This window comes from Urtica dioica, chromosome 2, assembly GCF_054948205.1.
Source record: "Urtica dioica subsp. dioica isolate 48M chromosome 2, U.dioica_male_clone48M_v1_H2, whole genome shotgun sequence".
Lineage (NCBI taxonomy): Eukaryota > Viridiplantae > Streptophyta > Magnoliopsida > Rosales > Urticaceae > Urtica > Urtica dioica.
The window spans coordinates 44,674,826-44,699,406 of record NC_142757.1 but is presented as its reverse complement, the minus strand read 5'-3'; the positions used below and the strand labels follow the sequence as shown (position 1 = coordinate 44,699,406).

The following is a 24,581-nucleotide window of genomic DNA, read 5'->3' as shown; positions in this document are numbered from 1 at the left end:
AGTTTTGTAAAAAATCGATTCATGTAAATTTTTCAAAAATCAAAACATTTTAATCTTTCACATTATGTTTATTATCTTATGAAAAACAATTTTGCTCAAGGAAATTTTCTCATTAGAGTTCTATAACTTATGGAGTGGGGTCCGAAATCCGGAATTCAAAAATTCTAAAAAACTGGACTTTCAAAACAGCCGCGCACCTTGGAGTAAAATCGCCATAACTGGCGGCTCCGACATCCTTTTTACCTAAAACCAATTGCATTGGAAAGACACAAAAAGACCTTTAATTTGATTCAAGAATCATTAAATTTCAAATTCTAAGCAGAGAGTTATGGAACTTTTACTGCCGGTTTTTCTCGAGCTCGAATAAAACTGGAAATAATTAAAGTTCGGACTTGAGTGCAAAAGAATCGAGTGTAACGGAACGTTTTAGAGAGATGTTAAAGCTTTTATATGTGTTTTATTAACATGGTAATAACACAATATATAAGTAAATAATAACAAATATAAAACGAATCGAGTAAATAAACGAAACTAGCAAGACAATATAACTAGTCGCAAAATTACCCCAAATTTCTCAAACTTTAAAAACACGTTTTTCATTATAAAAAATTTAAGACTTTTAGAACTTATTCTAATGTGTTTTAGTAACATCCCAAATTCATAGAAAATCAGCATGATTTTTAATTTAAAGACAAGAGCAATAAATTAAAAAAATCTAAGGTAGCAATCCTAACTTGTCAAAAAAATGAGTAATCTTTCGAAAACGATTTTCAAGCTCATAGTTTTAATCACATGTACATGCAAAACTTTGAACATAGCTCTGATACCATTTGTTGGAATCGATCTAGGGTTAAAAAAAGATTTAATGCTTCTAGCAAGCGGCGGAAAATAAAAATTTCTTTTAAACAAGTAAAACGATTTTACTAACCTAGACAAAGAGCAAGCACATGTTATTATTAAAACTATCTAAAAGCGATTTCACGTTTACTAACCTTTATGAAGCTTGATCGTCGAGAAGCTTGTGGAGGTTGAATCGCTCGTCTCTCCATGCAGCTCGTCTTTCTTCGTTCTTCGGGAACTCGAGTAACCACGAAAGTTTCTATCACATAAATTACTCGAGGTAAGAAGGAATTAGTGTGTGGGCACTTTTAAACACGACGACTGAAGTACAAGTCTTAGAGTCGAAGAGCTAAAACAAACGCTAGGTCAAATGTGGACCTAGGTGCCAAAACTAAAACGAAACGAGCTAGAGAGAGAGAGGGAGATGGGCGGGCAAGTGTTCTAAAGATAGAAACTCTCAATCTCTAAAACTTTGGAATGAGAAACAATGAGAATGAGGGCTCTATTTATAGGAGAGGAATTACCTTCAACAAGGTAGTTTCCTCTTCTATAGAATATTACATTTTCATGAGCAAATATTCCCTCATTCTCACTTATGTCAGACGGCCAAGGTAGTCTTCATGACACCTTGGATTTGTTTCCTCTTTTGTTTTGCTTCTCTCTTGCCTTGTGTATGCCGCCCATCTATTTTCCTTCTAGAGGAAAATTGTTTCCTCTTTTTTCTTTTTGCAAGTATCTTCATACATCAATGCACAAAATAATCTCTCTTTTTCTCTCTTAGGTTGGACGGCCAAGGGGCTTCTAGAAGGAGCTTCTAGATGTTTCTTCATTTGTTCATGACAACATAAGAAAAGCTCATTAAGAATTTTCAAGTAAAATTCCATGAAATGAAATTAATCCTCAAGGCCCAAAAATCTCATCATGGCCGAGTGATAAATTTCACTTGTCATCATATGACAATGTCAAAATATTTATTAATTGACATTCATTTCGTCTTATGTCCAAAAAAGACAAAAATACCCTTTAGACAATTTTCGTAAAACTTGTCTAGTTCTTGTTTTGACTTAGTTTCTAGTTTAACAATTCCTACTCGAAATGACTTGTGACAGTGACCTCATAGATCCAAATGAACAAAGCTTGAGCTAACATACTTGGACTCAAAAGTTCACAAACATTTTCCAAGTTTTAGCTTAATGTCAACTGACTCCACTACAGAGTTGACACTGAGAATCTCTCGGTTCAAATGAATTTATTTTCTACTCAAGAATTCAACTTAATTGTGATGAGTGGATCCACTGAATATTATCTATGGTGTTTACCCTTCACGAATATCATCAGCTAGTCGGGATTTACAAAATTATCATTTTACCCTACTAGCTGTTATTTCCTTAACTCCTTTGTCGCTTGTGAATAAGTTAGAAACAATGTATTGACGAGGAGCTAACAAGTCACATTGTTTCATCCAAAAGAGTCATGACTCAATTTGGACACTGGCCAGTTCATTTATTCACATTGCAAAGAACAAAGCATGAGGTGATATACATTGCATTTTAGAAATCTTGTACATGAATTCCATATCTATGAGATCTTGACAAAGTTACTCATGACATCTTCATAACTTAGTATTTCACCAATAGGTCATGTTAAGAATCACATAGTGAATCCGAGCTCTGACTTTCTCAAATGAGAATACGTAAGCTATGAAATGACATGTCTCATTTCATGATTGAGGTAAGCATGATGCAATTCATACGTAGTGACTTCGAGACATAAGAGGTTAAATGGTTTGTGCTTATTCTACCTCTAGAAGTGCACTGGTCAATTCAGTACATTCAGAAGATACCTAGAAGAGCTATAAAGTCTCCAACTCTCTATGTCTCATAACCAGACATCATATATTATCCTAACAATCGTACTGAGATTAATAGTCCTTTGACCTTTAGATTGTGAAGATGCAGTTTTAAGCAAACCATGAAGAGTTTGTTCATGCAAATCTACATTTGTCTCTTCATATGTTGTTAGGTTTGTTTAAAGACTAAAGACTATAGAATATCATAAAGCTTCAAACAGACACGGAAGAATGAATGAATGTTTCAACTTTTATTAATTATTCAGCAGTTACAAGCAAGTGTCTTCGTGAGACTTTATTACATCAAATATACATAAGTAAAGACTACTCTTCTTGTGGGCACCATTGACAACACATGCGAATTCACCTGTGGCAGTGGCACTCCTATCGGATTATAATAACGGTAAGAAGGAAAAGTATACGAACCGTAACTCTATGTGTCTGACGTAGTGAATGACATTGTGTCGAACTGAGACATCAAGTGATCGACGTCGTATTCACTACCAGAGTCTTACCAACTACCACAGCTTCATTGAGCATGTGTCGAAAGTGCGGCGACTTCACTTTGTGATTTCATGTTTTTCTTCGGATCGTGACCACTTAAATGTAACTTCATCCGTGTGATTCCCCCCTCGTAAAGAGCCCACAATAATTGCACGTGAAGTGGTTCGAGTTTGTTGCAGCTGGGGTGCAATGCTTACGAACTCGTTCCTCGCTCCTCTTCGATATACCTTCATATTGAATTCAAAATTTCAATCCAATTTCAACTTGTCAAAAAATTCTAATCAAACTACTTTCATTTCTATAGATCAACAAATTTCTTTAAACATGTCAATAAATTATATTCAAACTAATTTCATTCCAATTCAAACAATTTAAATTCATACTCTAACTACTTTCATTTCAATATGTCAACAAATTTCTTTCACCATGTTAATAAATTCAATTCAAACTAATTTCAATTCAATATGTCAACAAATTTCTTTAAACATGTCAATACATTCTAATCAAATAAATTTCATTCCAATTCAAACAATTTCAATTCATACTCTAACTACTTTCATTTCAATATGTCAACAAATTTCATTCACCGTGTCAATATATTCAATTCAAACTAATTTCATTTCAATTTCAAAACATAACAAATTCAAAGTCTAAATATTTCATTTCATTTCAACTCAGAACGTAACAAATTTCTATCATACATAATGAATTAATTTCAAAGTCTAAGAATTAAAATTTCATATCAAAATCAAACTACATCAATTCAAGTTCGACACAACATGTATGGAAATAAATTCAAAAAATAAGTATATGTAATATAAAATTTAAAGACATAACCTTACTTAACAATACAGGAATAAGTAGTTGGAAATCTGAATTTTTAGTCGTCGGAAAAAATAGAGGTTCGCCGGAAAAAAAAATGGTGGTTCGCCGGAAAATAGTGATTCTCCGGTAGTTCTCCAAAAAATCTGAAAAATATATATATGATAGATCGTCACATTACAAATAACATTTCGGAAATCTAAAATCAACATCCTCAGTAACATCAAGATACAAAATTTCGGAAATACTGTTTACAACGGAAATCGAATTTCCTGGAGATTCTCCGAAATTCCCCGATTAAATGTTGGTTTTGAACGTCACTGAGCTGAAAGGAAGGAAAGTCGACGAAAATCATGGGCTTGTCACCGGCGTCGTGGTCGTCTGCTTCACTGTAAATCAAAGCCGAGAGTCGTTTTTTTTTTCTTTTTCTCCGACTTTCGGAGAATTTCGTGGAAAATGAACGCATTTTATACTACAAATCAAACGAAATTGGAGGTCATTTTTTAGCGAAACGACAAGCCGTTTCTACGACTTTTGACCGGTAAAAAACGACGAAATGACAAGACTCACTGTCGTCGGCCGTTGACTCACCGGAAACGAATTTTTCCGCGACAATCCAAGAAATTCGCCGGCATGATAACAATTCTGAACTATGAGAGTGAAATTCAAAAAATGTTACATCTCATAATATATATATATATATATATATATATATATATATATATATATATAGTAAAAACCCAAATGTGAAGAACATATAATAATTTGAAAAAAAAAATATGAATTTATGTTTAGTAAGTGACAAAATGTTGCACACAATATAGAGTCAATGTATGCGACAATCGGTTTTGATGCAAGAGATAGATAAATATAAAGCACTGCATAAAATTTAATGATATAGAGAATGGTAAACTAGCTCAGTGCAACGTCAGCTACTCTGGGTGTAATGTGCATAGTGGAAATGAAATTCACTATATGAAAAATTAGTCAGTAGTACAACAATGGACTTATATGAATGAACTCCGCTTCAAGGCCCTTTTCCTATTATTACATGTGAATTTCAACTCAGCCTCCCCCTGAATCTGAGATCCCCTCACTTCCACTCTCAAACACTCTCCCAAGTGTTTGGTAATCTTCAATGTCAATATGTCGTGAACTCTTTAATCACGGAATCACAAAACTGAAAGAACTCTCTAACACGTAATAGATTAACATTCAAGCTCTTCAACAAAACAATATAAGTGTTCAAGAGTTTTACTCTGCTATATCTAGCTTTTGGGATGTGCTTGCTTTGATCGAGACGGTAGAAATACGAGCATTTCCAGCTTGCACTGCTCGACGGGAGGAGCAACATCTTGTTTAAATTATGATGGTTCTTCGAGATGAATTTGAAGGTCTTATGGCACAATTATGCGTCGCACTCCTCTTCCCTTAGTTGATTTCGTAGTTAATGAATTGTTGGCCGAAGAGATGCGAAAGTCTGGTGTTGATTGGGGAGGCATCAACAAATGGATTATGCCTTCTTCTGATCCTTCTATTTTTGTTGTCCCTTATCGACCCTACAATCAACACAAGACTCAACTCAAACCTGACTATGACGAATGCATCTTTTGCAAGGCTAAGGGCCATTGGAAGACACAATGTCCCAAGCTGTTGAACAAGAAGCAAGCATCTTCACACTGGAAATCTGGCAATCAAGCTTCGCAATCTCCTCGTGTTATGTCTCCAAACTTGGCAACTGTTGTTCCACTTGCAGATTCTGATATCTCTCCTGGTAACTCGATTGCTACACTCACATAGCAGTTTCAAACGTTTCTCTCCTCGCAGTCACATACCATTTCAGCCCCCCTCCCACATAGGTTTTGTTGTCAATGGTGCCCACAAGAAGAGTTGTAATCTTTATATTCTACATTTGATGTAATAAAGTCTCATGAAGACTCTTGCTTGTAATTGCTTATTCATTAATTAAAAGTTGAAACGTTCATTCAATCTTCCTTGTTTGAAGCTTTATGATAAAACCTTAGTCTTTAGTCCATAAACAAACTAAACAACTTACGAAGAGACAAATGTAGATTTGCATGAACAAACTCTTCGTAGTTTGCTTAAAACGATATATTCGCAATCTAAGGGTCAAAGGACTATTGACCTCAGTATGATTGTTAGAAGAATCTATGATGTTTGGTTATGAGGCATTGAGAGTTGGAGACTCTATAGTTCTTCTAGGTATCTTCCGAAGGTACTGAATTGACCAGTGCACTTCTAGAGACAAGATAAGAACAAACCATTTAACCTCTTATGTCTCGAAGTCACTACGGATGAATTGCATCGTGCTTACCTTAATCCTGAAATGAGACATGTCATTTCACACCTTAGTATTCTCATTTGAGAAAGTCAGAGTTCGGACTCACTATGTGATTCCGAACAAGGCATATTGGTGAAGTACTAAGTTGTGAGAATGTCATGAGTAACTTTGTGAAGTTCTCGTAGATATGGAATTCATGTACAAGATTGCTGAAATGCAATTTATATCACCTCATGCTTTGTTCCTTGGAGTGTGAATAAATGAACTGGCCAGTGTCCAAATTGAGTCTTGACTCTTTTGGATGAAACAATGTGACTTGTTAGCTCCTCTCGTCAATACATTGTTTCTAACTTATTCACAAGCGACAAAGGAGTTGAGGAAATAACAGCTAGAAGGGTAAAATGGTAATTTTGTAAATCCCGACTAGCTGATGATATTCATGAAGGGTAAACACTGATAATATTCTGTGGATCCACTCATTACAATTAGGTTGAATTTTTTAGTAGAAAATAAATTCATTTGAACCGAGAGATTTTCAGTGTCAACTCTTTAGTGGAGTCAGTTGACATTAAACTAAACTTGGAAAAGGTTTGTGAACTTTTGAGTCCAAGTATTTTAGTTCAAGCTTTGTTCATTTGGATCCATGAGGTCACTGTCACGAATCACATCAATTAGGAATAGTTAAACCGGAAGCTAAGTCAAAACAAGAACGAAAATAGTCAAAAGGGTATTTTTGTCTTTTGAGACAAAGGATGAAATGAATGTCAATAAATTTTTGACAAGTTCATTTGATGACTTAATGTCACTCGGCCATGACTTGATCATTGGGCCTTGTGAATTAATTTCATTTCATAAGAATTTTATTGAAAATTCTTAATGGGCTTTTCCAATGTTGTCATGAACAAATGAAGAAGCTTCTAGAAGCTTCTTCTAGAGACATAATGGGCGCCCAAATACCCAAGAGAAAGAGAGAATATTTTGTGCATAAATGTATCAAGATACTTGCCAAAAGAAAAAGAGGAAACAAATTTCTTCTAAGAGGAACAAGGAATTTCGACCAAGTAAGGAAGGGAACAAAAGAGGAAACAAATCCAAGCCTTTCTAGAAGGTCATGGACGCCCAAGTGAGAAAGAGGAAACAAGGGATTTTCTCATAAATATGTGATATTCAATAGAGAAAAGAAAACTACCTTATTGAAGGTGATCACTCCCCTATAAATAGAGGCCTCATTCCCTTCATTTTATTCATTCCAAAGTTTTAGAGATTGAGAGCTTCTCTCTCTAGACTTGGCCGATCCTCTCTCTCTCTCTCTCTCTCTCTCTCTCTCTCTCTTCAATTTCGTTTTATTGTTTTGGCACCTAGGTCCTCATTTGACCTAGAGTTTAGCTCTGCGACTTCAAGACTCGTTCTTAAGTCGTAGTGTTTAAAAGTGCCCACTCACTGATTCCTTTTATTTCGAGTGATTTAGTGATAGAAACTATCGTGGTTGCTCAAGGTGCCGAGGAAAGAACGAGAGACGTGCTGCGAGGAGACGAGCGTTGCAACTTTCCAAAAGCTTCTCAAAGTTCAAGCTTCAAGAAAGGTTAGTAAACTTCTTAGCTCATAATAGTTTTTATTTATATGTACTTGCTCTTTGTCTAGGTTAGTAAAAAACTGTTTTTACTTGAAAAGAAAATTTTTAAAATTCCGCCGCTTTGCGAAGCGTTAAACTTTTTCTTAAACCCTAGATCAATTCCAACAGGTTTGCCATCTAGTTTTACATCAGGTACATCTTCCTCCATATGGGATTCTTGACTCTGGAGCCTCACATCATATGTCACTCGATTCTAAATCTGTTTCGTCCATTAAAGCCGCTCACTCTCTATCTGTCATGACTGCTGATAGCTCAACACTCATATGCCAATAGTAGAGATTGGATCTTCCCATGTCGAGTGATAGACTCGAAAGTCCATAATTCATTCAACAGCTGAGACATTCCATAATTCAACTTATCTCATAATATAGTTGGATGTCAACTGTATGAAATCGCTCGAAAGGGAGTTTAGAATGATTCTTTGTGCCCCATGGAGTTCAACTTCGGTAAAGTACTTAGTCATTTTCATGACATGTTCCCTTACCGGAGTTCCCGCTATCATCCTAGTGCTAGTGCACTTACGGGTGAATTCAATGCGGGCTTACTCGCTCTGCATTCCAAACATTTCTTGCAGCGAGTCAAGGATCTCCACAGTAGTCTCATTCTCTTCCATCTTGGTTCGCAATGCATCATATATGCTTACGAGCATGTAAGCCATGGCCTTGTTATTGGCTATGACCCACTTGTCATAATCATCTTTTAAGTTTCTAGAGGCATTATCACCAGGATAAGGAGATCTATCTTCAGTGTGGATAAAGCGGATGCTTTCACTCACCATCACAGTATTCAGGTTTGACCTCCACTCAGGAAAGTTGTCACCAGTGAGGACGTCTTTCGACAACAAGGCCATAATAGAGTTTTACATGATTAATGAATATATAAAAGAACTTCCATCAACAATTTAAAAAGAAACAACTATCTAGATAATTTAGGATATAAAAACATAATGCAAACAAGCACGAGATAAAATACTAAGGCCAAAGAACCAAGTTTTTATATTCCGTGGTAATAGTCACAGTCCGTCTCACTATTGTTGACATAGCGGAGTGCACCTAGCGAAAATGAAATTCGTTTTAGATTAGTGGGCAATCATGGTACATACACTTTCATAACTATGCTCACTAACTACCAGTTTTTAGGAATCGTGGACACAACAACAATTAAATTGTCCATGCATGAGTCGACCCAATATTTCAGCAGATGAAAGCTTAGCTCGAACGTGCTAGAGAAGGTATAGTCAGGAACAAGATCCACTTCTTCCGCCTATCGCCAGAGACTCAACCTTGGTATTGGAATAAAAAAAGCCTTTCCGTTAGGGAACATCAGACATAGCATTCATGAATAAGAGGTGCTGACTCGAGGGGATCTTTCATCCTCACGGTGTTGGTATCAATGTTAGAGGCCTTATATATATGACTCAATATACTTCTAGTATTTTAATTTTTTTCTAGCATTAATCATTAATCTAGGTGATACGCTTAGGTTTACTAAATCATATTAAAAACACAAGTGATTCTAAGCTACCCTTAAAAACAAAACTTTCGATATAGCTTAGTCATTAGGTATTCGTGACATCTAGTCTTGATTAACCTAATAGCATCCCTTCATGAGAGAGCTTCTAGTTGGAAAGTTGAGACACTAGGTCTTCTTAAGAGCCCCCTAGCTTAGCCTCTTATCGGCTTGTGACAAAGTTCTCCGATCCGTTCAACTTATTCATAAAAAACTATCCTAATCCAATTAGATATTTTTAAATGAATAAAGCCCATGAAAAGCAAGAAACTCACAAAACAATTTCTAAGTTCTAGCTAACAAGAATAGCTAAGCATTTAAATAAACAAGCATATAACACGCAAGCAAAGTTCATTTCGGTTTGATCGTATCCTATGAGACTCTTAATAAATAAAAATAAGATGAACCCAATACTATTGGCCAATGGATTCGGTTTTGGGTCCATGTCAATGTCTTATTGAAATATAAATCAATATCACATTATTTATTTTTCTATGTTTTCAAATAAAATCATTGAAGCCCAACCTGTTTATAATTAAATAAACAAAAAATTAGAAAAATAGCCAACTTAAACGTTTGATATTGCTAAATAGCCAAGGTTTGGTAAATATTAAGTAAATAGCCATAAATGATGACGTGGCTTAATATGACAGTGGCTATTTACTTGATATTTACGTTTGTAAATATATAAAAATGGCTATTTACCTACTATTTACAAAACCTTGGCTATTTAGCAATTCTCAACGTTTAAGTTGGCTATTTTGCTAAATTACCCTTAAATAAAACATTTAAACAATTTTTTTTAATCAGTGGGCCCATCGGGTTTCCGGGCTGATGCCCGGTCGAATCCCACCAGCCCCTACCAGCCACGACATGGTTGGGCCTGCATCGAAGGAGCGCCATCACGTGGACGACGCGGAAAGCCCCGAAGGGCACATGAAGACGTGTTGTCCGCCTTTTTCCAGCAGCTCCTGCCGCCGTGGTGGGGCAGTTTTGCGGCCAGCGAGGCCCTCCTTCGGTTTGGTCTTCGTTCGTCGTTGTGGGTCAAGAACGTTGTTCGTCGGATTACAACAATAATAATATTTTTTGTAAAAAATAAATTTCATAAAACCTATACCTTTTGAATTTTTGGTGTACAAAAATTCTAGAAAGCGAGAATCAAATAATCTACGATCAATACCGAAAAACAATTCGCATATCCATATATTGAATCGAATGAAAAACATAATCAAATATAATATCATTCAAACCATAATTAATTTAAAAGCGTGAACGGATCATTCAAATAAGCAAATCGACTAGCTCTGGTACCACTTGTTGGAAATTAGACATTCCTATAACCACTACGGAAAATAAATAATTACACTAACATGCTAATTATTTATACGATTATATAAACTAGATCTTGATTTGCAGATTTAAATAGAATAGAGCTAGATTTGAGAAAGCGATTCAAGAAACCGATTAAAAGACGAGTTTTCAGATTACTCATGTTTGGCAATTTGTTACTGATACTTCAATCGAGTTCTTCAAGATCCCGTTATGAGCTCCAATAACTCAATCTTCTAGCTTTAGCTCCGATCTTCACTTTGGGAATGACGACATGATTCTCGTCGTTTGGATCTCCAGAGATAATACTGTAATCTTCCGAAACGTAATCTCCAGGTGGAATAAGAAGAAAGTGTGGGCTCACTCGTTATCTCACAACGACTCTGATTTAGAGATTCAGGTCGTGTCGTATTTTTGGGAATGGAATCACGAATTCCGAGGGAGAGGGAGAGAGAAGAAATTCGTCCACACTCAGGGTGTAATGGGCGAAATTTTTGCTTCTTCACTTGTGTGTATTGTGTTCTCCTTGACCCCTATTTATAGTGGTAGAAATAAGATATTCTAGGAAGCTCCTAAAGATATTATATTCTCCTATATTATTTCCTATTTTGTAGTTACGCATGAACCATTGGATTTTGACTACAAATCCTAGTTTTTCTCTCATCTATCAGATCAGAATCTATGATATTATATTTCCTTATTTTTCTCCTATATTTAAGGAATCTAGATATTTGAGAATAATTAGGACAATATCTTATTTCCTTATTTAATGGAGAGAATATCTCTACCATTATTATTCTCCTAGATATTAAGTAATTAATTATGAGAGATAATAAATGATAATATCTTATTTTCTTATTTAACGGAGAGTGAATATCTCAACTATTATTATTCTCTTTCTTATATATTTAGTTACCTGATTTATTTTATACAAATTTAGCAACTACTTAAAGAGAGAATATTGGAAAATTAATACCCATATTAGGAGCCTACCATATTGTCATGGGCCAACGAATTTTTGAATTTTACAGTGTCTATAAGGCCTAACTTAAAATTCAATTAATTTTTTACTTGATCCAACAATAAATAATTAATTCCGCAATAAATAGTTAATTTGACAGATAGACAAATTTTTGAATGAATGTTGTTAGACAATTTACAACTGTGAGATTGTAATAATAAATAATCATTATTATTACTAGAGAGTTTTTATCCATCTTTATCAGAGCCGAATCGGGGAATGTGGACCTAGTAACAGAAGCTCACACAAATTCGATTAAAAAGATGAAACCGTCATTTCTCTTTTTTAATCGATTCGTCAATCTTGGGGGTATTCCACAAAATAATCCAAGACTGCACTATTCTTATTACTAGAATTATCTTTACTCATCGTAAGAGCGTCTACTGATATAGTCAGTAGATGATCAAAATCCTCCAGGTTCAACTCGTATTGAGAAATGTCAATTATTCCATTATAACCTTCTTGATACATATGAGCCATAAGCACTGTTGCTTTACCAACAAAAGACTCTTTCGTATGTACATACTGCGAAAGTGTGCACAATCAATCGGTTCTGGAATTAACCCTTAGGCGAGTGAACATTGACTTTCTTTCAGGAAGGCTGGATTCCATATCTGTGAATCATATTCTGCTCACATCATACCATGAACTTCCAAGACATAAGTATCCAAACATAATAGTAGCCTTTAACGAATGAGTCATAGAATTTGGTAATATGACATAGCAGTCCATGATCACTTCAGAATTTAGATTAATTTCATTGTGACCATCATAGTGACTCTAGTTAGTGTGTCGTAACGGTTCTTAAACGATACATCAACAACCAAAGTCTGTACAGGGCATACACTTACCAAAGGTGTAGAATGCTCCTACCAAGTGATCAACTTTCACTTGTGTTCAACATATATTATTTTAGATACAGCTGTACATGCATGTATTAATCATCAATCACGTTTTAGATCACCGCCCAAACTTAGATGCCCAACATGTAATTCAGTTTAATACGAAGGCTATGAATGATAGTTGTTATTGATTCTCTTTAGAAAATAACCTATAATCATAAATGCTAATAAATTAAAACTTCTTATCGAAGTAGTAATCATTCATGTTTTTTTATTATCTTCAGTAGACAGTATTCCTAATAGTTGTTCACCAAAAGTTTCTCATACATGTCAGACAAAACTTTCATCATGCCCACAGTGGTCTTCTCCTTTGCCATGTTGTGTACTACGTTCTTCGACAACGTCAGCCCCGGATGACTCCGAGCACCTGTATATCAAGGAGAGTCCACTCCGCGTCATCCATCTTCTCTGATTTCGTGTTCAGAAGTTGATGAAGCTTCTCCTATACATATAATCCTCGATTTGCATTTTCCAAAACACATAGTCCGACCCGTCGAACTTCTCGATCCCGGCGTTGTGCCTTCTTTGCCTCCCATCGTCTTTTTCACCGCAGCTCAACTTGAGAAACTCTGATACCAGTTGTTGGGATTTCAATGCCGAAACCCCTCTTACAAGCAGAAAACTAAATAAACAAATACAAAAAACAAGACACAAGGATTTGTAGTGGTTCAATCTCAACGTGAGATCTACGTCCACTTTGTCGTTGCAATAGCACTTTAATCCAATGAGATGGTGTTTGCAAAACTCGTTCTCTCTTTTCTCTATGTACCGACTTTTCTCTATCACCTTTACACACACAAACAAAAGTGCAGTTACAACATATTTATAGAGAAATAACTAGGGCAACACTTGAAGAGGATAACGCAAATAAACAAAAAAAAAATAATAGTAAGCTTCACAGAAGAGGATAACGCAAGTAACATCGGTTTACATAGATATTAAGACAAAATAAAAACAAATATACCTATCCGATTGGAAATTTGGAATAATGGAGAGCTTTGAAACCTTCTGCCACGGCTCATGAAGCTCCGACTGGAAGCACGGGCGATTATTTTTTATTATTACTTATTTACAATTTAGAAAAAAAATCGAAAAATTTATTAAAAATTTTAAAAAATTATCCCAATACTTCTTATCGCTGATTGTCAAGTCCAATATATATGAGCATAAAATATGTACCTTCGATTGTGAGAGACGAAATGGGAAAAGTTTTTATTGGGTAATTGCTAGTAAAGAAATTTGTGGTCATTTATATTATAGATTTGTTGGTGAGGAGAGAATTGACGATTGCACCATAAGGGTATGGAACACTCTACTATTGCTTCAATGATCAACTTTGAGCCAGTAGGAAGAATCATTTCTTCACTGAGATATTGATCAAGGAATTTGATAGATGATAATGACATGTACGTAGGGTTAAATGCCATGAGAGAGAGAGAGAGAGACGAATAAATTAGTGAGGGAGAATATTATGAAATTCAAAATAATAAACAATCAGTAACAATTATTTCTAAAAATAAAATTACAAAATAAATTTAAATTGAATAACACTCTAAAATGTTGTAATTCAAATTAAAATTTTAGTTGAATAGTCACGTAATTGAAATTGATTATGTTGTTAAAATTCTTCAAACGTCGACTATTTTATAATATTAACGGTAGTTTAGTTCATATAATTCTTTATTACTTTAAGTACTTGTAGACCAAGGTTTGAAATCTCGCGCGAGATGAGGGTATCTCGCGCGAGATCTCGTTTCTCGCACCTCTGCGAGAGCGAGATGAGTATATCTCGCGGTATGTAGTAAATCTCGCAATTTATCGCGCTTTCCGCGCAATTTCTCGCACTTTCCGCGGGAGAAAATGAATATCTCGCGAAAAGACTTAAAAATATGTTAAAAAAATATTTAAAAAATGTTAAAAAAAAAATTTAGACTGTTTTGGGTATGCCAAAGTCATTTCAAACAGCACAAGATGCGAGATACCCATTTAGTATCTGCTAGCTGCGCCATTACCACAAGCACAAGATGTTTTTTCCCACACCCTCTCACAGTGTATATGGTAATGTATTAGATTTTAACTTCTATCATATGTTATATAGTCTTGGTTTGTACTTTGTACTATGTTTGGTAATGTAATTTGTACTTTTTCTTTTTACAATTTGCAAATTAGTATCTAAGTGATATCAAAATTAATTTCGTGAAAGTACAATATTTATAAATCAATATCAAAATTACTCTAAAAATTCTAATTTACAAATTAATATCAAAATTACTCTCTAAGTGTAATATGTTTTAAATGATATTAAATGATTTTTAACATACTAATAATATTTATAAGTATCAAAATTCATTAGGAGAAAATCAAACAATTTTTATTAGTATCCTAAACCCATTAATTTCACTTGCAACATATGTATGTATTGTAATTTTTTAAAAAAATTACTTATTGTCCAAATACCCCGCGGAATACCATTTTATTTGCGGTATACCTCACGGAATGCGAGTTACCACGCGGTACGAGATACCCTCAACGTTCGTCAAATACCGCGGAATACCCTGGTACGAGACGAGATACCCTCAAAATTTAAAGTGCGGTAAGGTTGCGAGATACGAGATTTCAATCCTTGTTGTAGACCCAATATGTCTCTTTTATCATTTAAAGACACGTGAAGAAACATTTGGTCCAGCAAGTTCATTTTCTTCATTATTCCTTGAAAAATCACTCGAGTATTTTTCAAGTTCCTCGGTAGAAAAAAGTTAAATCACTAATATTGCCAAAGCATTTAAACGAAAATACTTTAATTTTCTCAAGTCTCGTTTATTAGAAATATTTTACTCGAAGTCAAGTTCAAGAGATACAGAACAGACGAGGCGAAAGGACCAACAAAATAAAAAATTTAGCTTAGACCCATAGTTGTCGAGTGTCGACTCATATCTGTCTTTTATTAAATGACATGATTGTCCCTATGAACTAAACCCAGACCCGAAAAGACATGAAGTTTAAGAAGGTTATTAATGGAATTTGAAGTCAAACGGCGGGGACGAAGTAAAGATGCCAACTGGCTGGTGGAGAGAGAAATTGGAAACCGAAAGAAACAACACATTTTGGCCTAGCATCTTCGAATTCCCTCTCTCTCTGTCTCTCTCTCTCTCTCTCTCTCGCTCTATTCGAAAGGAATAAGAAAATTCCCAATTTTGGAAGGTAACAGTTTTGATCGAATCCTATTGTCAACCCTTGCGATCCTCGTTCCTAATCTGTAAGTTCTTGTATCTGTTGGTTTTCGCCAAATTTTGCGACGAAATGATTTTGTTTTAGCTAGTTCTTATTTATGCATTTAATTTATTTTATGGAGTTATATTGGAGGTAGGATTTGATTTCGGTGAATAAAGTTGATTCTATTATGTTATTTGTATTTCTTCAGCTGTTTGAGGATTTTCATTTGCGTTTGTGTGGAGAATTTTAACTTCGTAGTTATAATGATCAGTGCTTGTGTAGTTCGTTTTTTTTTTTTTTTGACTTGTTTAATTGTGTAATATCTGTTTTTAATGAGCAAACAGAACTAAAAAAAGATCAGTATTTTGAGGATAATTCCGGGTGCAAATTATAGAGTAGGCATTTGTGGAATTGAAGAGATTGATTTGAAAATTTCAGTGACCGGGTAGGATCGAAGAGCTTTCGGAAGAATGGCTTGTAGAGGATGTTTGGAATTCCTGTTGAAGCTTTTGAATTTCTTGTTGACTCTTTTGGGTCTGGCTATGGTGGGCTATGGAATCTACTTGTTGATTGAGTATCAGCGATCGAGCAGCGAGGCCTCTTCGCCGTCTTCTGATGATGCCACATTGATACGAATCGGCCGACCGATGTTTGTGGCAGCGTCTCTATCAGCAAGCTTCTTGGATAACTTGCCTAAAGCTTGGTACGACCAACCACGATCTAATTGAGTTAAATATGGTTCTCTTGAGATGTTTCTGGTTAGGCACATTTTGGTGAATCTTTATTTATTTATTTATGTAAATAACTTATTATTATTTATTTGCATTGTTGTATGTCTATTATGTGCTATCAATGTGCTGTTTTAAAGAAAAAATGTTGTGGGTTCTAGTCGGTTAAAGTTTCTTTTATGCAAAGGCGTAGCTGAGTCTCACTCAATTTGGATTGTGAGAGATTGATACATGAGCTACATGTGTAGAAGTGTCAATGCCTTTTCCTATTCCACAAGATGAGGACTCATATTTATCTTCTTGTTTTTTGCAGTTTTAGAGAGTTTGAGAACTTGCAATATCAGTAACATGACACATTATTAAACCCAAACAAACATAATAAGATATTAGAGAGTTTGAGAGCTTGCAATATCAGTAATATGATACATTATCAAACCCAAACAAACGTAATAAGATATGATAGGTGTCTGTTAAGCTTGACCATTGGTGCTTGATGTAGGTACAGAAACTATGCATTGTATGTATTGCATTCTAGGTTGAATATAATGTATAGGTTTATGATGTGCCCTCTGTAAATCAGGAAACAACTTCAGTACCTTTTATTTTTCTTTGCACAAATAAATATTTTCTTTTTCTTTTTCTGATTTTCTTTATTGTTTTTATGATTGTAGCTGTATGTTTTTCAGTTTGAGAAGTTTTTGTATAAATCATTTCTGCTATTACTGTTGTCATTTGGCTTCCTAATTGTTTGGATTTACTTGAATCCTCAGGTTCATATACTTATTTATTGGAGTAGGAGCAATTCTTTTCGTCATCTCATGTTGTGGTTGTATAGGAGCTGTTACTCGGAGTGGATGCTGCTTAAGTTGTGTATCCTAATCATTCTTGTGATTCTTAATATTTATTTGGATGATATTTGTGCAATGACAAATTAAATGCGGCGTTTATTGTTTTGGTGGTCTATTCAACCTCTGTTTTCTGTTTTTATGGTTGGTGCTGATGTGTTTCCTTAAGTCGGAGTAGTACTCAGTGTTGGTGATTCTATTGCTCTTGGTGGAGCTTGGATGTGCTGCATTTATATTTTTCGACAAAAGTTGGGATGATGTATGAGCGATTTCCAATCTTTTTATCATTCTCAAATGAAATATCTGGTTATCTGATCTGATCGGTGTTGTAATTTTTCATTATCAGGTAATTCCCACTGACAAAACTGGAGATTTTGACATGATATATGATTTTATGAAAGATCATTGGGATGTTGTCAGATGGGTTGCTCTTGGAGCGGTTGTTTTTCAGGTGAGTATATGATATAAGGCAACTTTTTTTCAATAGTTATCCAAAATGTTCAGAAGGTATATGTCAACATAACCACCTTTAGAAATATCGATGTGGGTAGACCATGAATAAAGAGGAAGGGGCATGTTCGGAGTTCTTCTTTAGAATAAGTTAGTTTATGAATTAGAATATACAGTCTGTCTAGGAAAATCCATAGGGTTTTGTATGCTTTTATTTTACATATTAGACTAGAAAAATATAGTAAAAGTTTGGATTGTTGATGTGAGGATAGGACAGTGGAAAGTACCTTCACTCCCCCTGTGATGGGTTCGAGTCACGGTGATGAGATTTTTTAATTTTATTTTTCTTTTAAAAAACATTTTGATTCTTTTAAGTTATATCTGGTGAAACAAAGATCTGTTAGCTTCTAGAGATAAATGTATTTTATTTTTCTTCTTAACAAATAGAGTGCAGAAAAGAACAAAATGTTTTCAATATGATTGATGTTATTCTCATTGTAGCCTATATACGATATTCTTTTGTGTGTCAAGTGGCTCCCTCCCACACCAAAAGAAGTGTTATAATACAAATTGTAAAAGCATGCTGGCGTGTGGAAAGCGATGAGAATGCCGTAATCTCGTTAACCTGTCTTTTGTAGTATATAGTACTAACGTAGGTGCACTGTTTTCGTGCATGCATGAAATTGATATAATTTCTTGCCAAGTCCTAAACTTTATTTTAAGCTAGTTTGAGTTTGCATGTCAATACCCTCTCAAATGTTGGATCCTTATTAACAATAATCGTACTTTTGTGTTCTTAATGAGGAGTGACAAGAAGTACTGCGATGTACCATATTATACTTCAAATTGGGGTTTAGCTTTAGTTGTTGTGGTGGTCTTTATTTCTGTTTTTGTTTTGCACAGAAATGAAGTTGGTTTAGTGTTATCTACATTATTTGCATTCCTTTAGGGGAGAAAAATAAGCGGGGTATGAGTCTCCTCTATCAGAAATCAGAAATCGGTAGGAGCTTACTGGTAGACATTAATTTTGAAATGTTATCTCTTTGCTAAAATCTTTATTGATTTTGAATAATCATGTCACATAAACCGCTCCCACTAGAGTGTTTCAATTGTCTCTGATTTAAAAAAAATAATTCTTGAAAAATGGGCTTCTGTGATCTGGTCTATGTTCCGCGTAATGGTTTTGAAATCACGGGAAAAACTAGTTTAAGTTCTGTTAATGTTTCCTGACGTCCCGTTAGAACATTTGACACTGATTGTGTAAATCAAATCTCAGGCTCTGCTATTCTTGTTGGCGCTCCTGGTTAGGGCAGCGAACAGGCCCGCTGAATATGACAGCGACGATGAGCTGATTGCTCCAAGGCAACAAATCCGTCAGCCTCTGATGAGCAACAGACCAGCCGCTCCGGTGACTGGCGTGCCTGTTGCCGGTGCCCTTGATCAGCGCCCAAGCAGAAATGACGCTTGGAGTACCCGCATGAGAGAAAAGGTAAAACCAACTTCACAAAGAATGTTTAATTAATAAATTACGAGTTTGTTGGTATTATTATTAGGGGAAATGGCGGCAAAAATACTCAACGTTTGCTCTGACCGATATTTATATACTCATTTTTTTTTTCTTGGGCAAAAATACATCATGTTACAAATTTAGTTACGCGTAAATAATTCCGCCGTTAAAATTTATGTTTGTATTTAACGGTGCAAGTAGTTACGGCGCTACTAAATAGTAACATGTGATATGTTTGCCAAAGAAGAAAAAGAATGAGTATATAAGTAGTGTTTTGTCTAAATATGGAGTATTTTTGCCACCATTATTATTATTATTATTATTATTATTATTATGGTGACATTCTTTCTCATGACTACATCAACCAGTACGGACTTGATACTTCCGAGTTCACATACAACCCGAACGAGTCGCACAGATTCCAGCAACCTGCAGCTCAACCGACGGAAGAACGTAGCCGCTGCACTATCATGTAAGAGCTTCTAGATTTACCAAAGTTCAGATTTTGGTTGGTGTCTCTGAAGAGTGATCTCTTCTTGGACCGTGGTGTTTTCACTCCATTCTTCTCAGAAATCTCCACTGTCCAAATTTGTTGTGTACAACACAGTTTTCTGGCCGTTTAGTCCACTTTTGTGTGTATAATTGTGATGCTGAATTAGTCTTGACTCTTTGTGAGCATAGTTTGTTCATTGAGAAGAGTTTTATCAACGGTTCTATGAAGAGGACAACATTTATTCATGGGTAAAGCCGCTTTTGAATGTGTTCCATCAGGTTTTGATTTAATTTAATCTTCTACTTGTGATTTTATTATTTTAGATATAGATGACGGTCTAATAGGCCAAAAAAGAATAATCTTGGGTTTCCTTTTGATCTCTTGTAGATTTAGTTGTAAACTATTTGCCGGGATAATCGGTTTCTAATTCGGATTTATTATTGAAACATAACACATAACACAACTCTAAATAAATTTCGGTCATCTAACAAACTGTCCAATTTAAGAGATTGCGACAATAGATGAGACGAGGAAGAATTAACACACAATTATCTAATAGAAGTCACATAGGCGTGTAGAATATACTTTTCAACGCATTTTGACATTCTTTCATGCTGCACATTTGGTGTCGAACATGTATTCTTCGAAGGTTTTATCAATATGCATATGCATGCGATCTGCTTTTTAGTGGAGATGCAAATCAGGTTGGTGATTTTGCTCTCAGCTCTCTCTGATGGAAGTGACGACTGTGTGATAATTCGAACAAGCGATTGTTGGCAGATAATCACTTGAAATAAATCACATCGATCATGCCTCCCCAACAGTATGTGTTTCCCGGAAAAAATCTTCTTTAGATGCCGAAGAAATTTATGCATTTTAGTGTCACATGTTCCTCATTTGGGTTTCTATCAAAAGTGTCCGTTGTCACATTGGAAAGTTGACGACGTGATATCATTGTGACATAAGAAATGCGAATGTGAGATCTTGCAGTTTCCATGATCACGTATTCCTGAGAACTGATATTCATAGTTGCGCATCAGCGGAAGTGAAAAATGGGGTTTGGGCCCACAATCACTTGGAGTGGGACCCATCATTTTTCCCATAATTTTCTCACCATTGATGCATGAACAGGGAATAAACTGGAGTAGAGAGAGATGAGAGAGAGAGTGTTTGGCTTAATGAGCTCAGATTCTCATTAACTGAATTATGCCTCTCAACTGTTTGATATAAATACAATCAGACTTGACTAAATCTCAACCGTTGGTTACTAACAACTTCAACCGATTCTAATCCTACGGTTGAGCTGTAGTCAAGGTTTAACCAACTTGACTGGTAAGTAACGTATTGACTTTAATACACCACCTCAAACTTACACATCGTGAAACATGTTAAGTTTGGAAGATGGAAATACAAACTGGGGTATAGTAAGAGGTTTAGTGAATATGTCAGCTATTTGTTCCTTCGTTGGTATGTATCGAATCTCCACTTGCTTGTTGGCAACTTTCTCACGAATAAAGTGTACGTCTACTTCTATGTGCTTAGTCCGCGAGTGAAATACTAGATTTGAGGCTAGAGAGCTAGCCCCAATGTTGTCACACCAGATTAAACTTGGACCTGGTTCCAGATTGACGCCCAGTTCCTCAAAGAGTGACTTAAGCCAGATTAGCTCTGTTGACGCTTGAGCCACTGCTCTGTACTCGGATTCAGTAGAGCTTCTTGACACCACACCTTGCTTCTTTGACGACCATGAGATCAGACTGTCTCCCAAGAACACACACTGGCTAGTAGTAGATCTCCGATCATCCAAGTTACTAGCATAATCTGCATTGGCATAAGTTGTGAGTTGGAGTCGCTTTGCTGGAGTGAAATGCAAACCTGAGCATTGTGTGCCAACCAAGTATCGAAGTAGCCGTTTGCAAGCTGCCCAATGTTTGACTGTGGGGGCTTGTACATATTGACTTAGCTTGTTCACTGTGAATGAAATGTCAGGTCTTGTCATGGTCAAGTATTGGAGTGACCCGATGGTACTCCTATAGAGTGAGACATGCTCAAACTCAGGGCTGTCTACTTTGTAGAGTTTATGACTCGGGCACATGGGAGTGGGACTTGCTTTTGAGTCCAGCATATTAGTCTTTCGCAGCAGATCTCTCAAGTACTTCTTCTGTGTAAGTTTCATGCCAGTCTCATCTCTCACAGCCTCAAATCCAAGAAAGTAGCTAATGGTACCAAGGCTTTTCAGGGTGAACGTTTTATCCAAGTCACTTATTGCCTTGGCTATGAGATGAGGATCATTTCCTGTGACTAGGATATCATCAACATACACTAGCATGTAAATGCACTTGTCTTCTTTCTTGTAGATGAAAAGAGAGCTATCTGATGTGGAGTTGCAGAATCCCCATTTGATAAGAGCTGAGTTGAGCTGTTCATACCAGGCCCTTGGGGCTTGTTTCAAGCCATATAGAGCCTTATGAAGCCTGCACACGTGGTTTCGCTTGGATTGATCTGCATATCCTTCTGGTTGGTATGTATACACCTCCTCATTTAGCACTCCGTTAAGGAATGCATTGTTGATATCAATCTGTTGTATCTCCCAGTTGAATGTTACAGCCAGTGTGAAGATTACTTTGAGAATGGATGGCTTGATGACTGGGCTGTAAGTCTCAAAGTAGTCAACTCCTGGTGTCTGCTCAAAACCTCTAGCTACCAGCCGTGCCTTTAACTTGTTCAGTGAGCCATCAGAGTTTTGCTTAACCTTGAACAACCACTTGGTACTGACTATAGACTTTTCTTGTTCCTCAAATACAAGTGACCAGGTCTTGTTCTTCTGTAGTGCCTGAAATTCAAAGTCCATGGCTTGCTTCCATCCAGGGTTAGACAAAGCATCATTAACAGATAAGAGCTCATCTACTATATCAGCCATTGATGATTGTACGTTAAAGAGTTTTGCTTTTGATATGCCTGCTTTTGACCTAGTGACGATGGTGTGATTGTTGATGGTGGTGTTGTTGTGGGTGGATTCAGTGTTTTCATGATGTATTTGTGGTTCACTGGCTATATTCTGAGTCTTGACATTATTGGGGAAGGGAAGTACTACCTCGAGATGTGAGATATGGGTGGATGAGACCTGGTGCTGATCAGTTGTTTGTATGTTGGATCCACTTGACTGAGTGCTGGTTTGTCTGCTAGCTGGAGTTGTGTCTGTCTGTATCACAGGGTCAGGGAAAGGCTTTTGTGTGTTTATTTGAGGTTTGTAAAGCCACATTGTAGGACTGTTGGACAAAGGTGGAGGTTCTTTATTTGAGCAGAACAAATTGTCATATGGAAACTCTGTTTAATCAAAGAGGACAGACCGAGCTATATAGACTCTACCTGAGCTGTGGAGGCATCTATAGCCTTTGTGAAAAGGACTATAGCCAAGAAACACACATTTAGATGACTTGTACCTGAACTTGTTTTGATTGTAGGGTCTTAGATAGGGGTAACAGGCACAACCAAAGGTTTTGAAGAATTTGTAATATGGAACAATGTGATATAGGGTTTCAAAGGGACTTTTGCTGTCTAGTGTTGGAGTGGGCAGCCTGTTGATTATGTACACAGAGGTTACAAAGGAATCCCACCAATATTTGTAGGGTAGTTTGGCTGTGGAGAGTAGTGTCAAACCTATTTCTGTGATGTGTTGGTGCTTTCTTTCTGACTTTCCATTCTGTTGGTGTGTGTGAGGGCATGGGTGTCGAAATCTGATCCCTAGGCTTTGAAGAATAGGTACTAATGGTCTATATTCACCCCCAATCTGTCTGAATGGATTTGATTTTCTGGTTGAATTGTTTTTCTATGTAGGTGTTGAATCTGTGGAAAACTGCTTTGGTTTCAGACTTGGTTCTGAGAGGGAAAATCCAGGTAAAGCGAGTCAAGTCATCTATGAAGTGTATGTAGTACTTGTACCCATCCATAAACAAATCAGGTGCAGGAACCCAAATATCAGAGTGTATTAAATCAAAAGGATGCTTAGAGTGAGTCTCAGTAGGAACAAAGTTGAACTGATGTAATTTGCCAATAGCACAGTTTGAGCAAAAATTGAGTTTTGATACAGACACAGGACTTTTGACAACTTTTAACACATTCCTAAGAACAGCTTTTGACGCATGGCCTAGCCTGCTATGCCAAATGTTGACATCCTCAGTGCTGACATTATTTGAGACAGTATTACACACATTTGATTGTATACAGGTTTCTACAATTTGGGGCTCAGTACAAGACTCAACAGTTTTTGACACATTTACAGAGAAAAGACTCCCATTTAGAGAACTAACAAGAGCTTGAAAACGAGGTTTGAGGTGATGAGACAATTTTGACAAATCCAGTTGGTACAACCCGTCCTTAACAGCTGCTGCTAGCAAAACCTCATTCGTGACCTTGTCCTTGATAAGACATTGATCATGATAGAACTCAATGAGAATGTTGTTATCTTTGCTGAATTTGGATATGCTAATGAGGTTCTTGGTAATGCTAGGGACATGTAAAATGTTTTTCAACAGCAGATTTCCATTGTTACTCTTTAAAGTAGAATCACCAATATGCATAGGTAAGTGAGAGCCATTACCTACTATGAGCTTGTTCTTACCCTTGTATTCAGC

The 24,581-nt window shown here is 36.1% G+C and overlaps 2 protein-coding genes across 3 annotated transcripts; one reads left to right on the top strand and one right to left on the bottom strand.

The window, feature by feature from the left end:
* Nucleotides 1-8,491: 8,491 nt before the first annotated feature.
* LOC149404932 (uncharacterized) lies at nucleotides 8,492-8,800 on the bottom strand. Its single transcript, XM_089607727.1, has one exon. The coding sequence runs from the start codon at nucleotides 8,798-8,800 to the stop codon at nucleotides 8,492-8,494; it is 309 nt and encodes a 102-aa protein (XP_089463853.1).
* Nucleotides 8,801-15,757: 6,957 nt separating this feature from the next.
* Nucleotides 15,758-20,242, top strand: TOM2A (tobamovirus multiplication 2A). 2 transcript variants are annotated; one of them, XM_089606938.1, is made up of 7 exons: nucleotides 15,758-15,912; nucleotides 16,363-16,627; nucleotides 17,423-17,522; nucleotides 17,676-17,756; nucleotides 17,844-17,948; nucleotides 19,224-19,436; nucleotides 19,823-20,242. In XM_089606938.1, the coding sequence occupies exons 2-7, from the start codon at nucleotides 16,395-16,397 to the stop codon at nucleotides 19,928-19,930; spliced, it is 840 nt and encodes a 279-aa protein (XP_089463064.1). In that variant the 5' UTR covers nucleotides 15,758-15,912; nucleotides 16,363-16,394; the 3' UTR covers nucleotides 19,931-20,242. The 2 variants fall into 2 exon arrangements, with proteins under 2 accessions (XP_089463064.1, XP_089463063.1); XM_089606937.1 differs by having other exon boundaries at nucleotides 15,758-15,967.
* The last annotated feature ends 4,339 nt before the right edge of the window (nucleotides 20,243-24,581 follow it).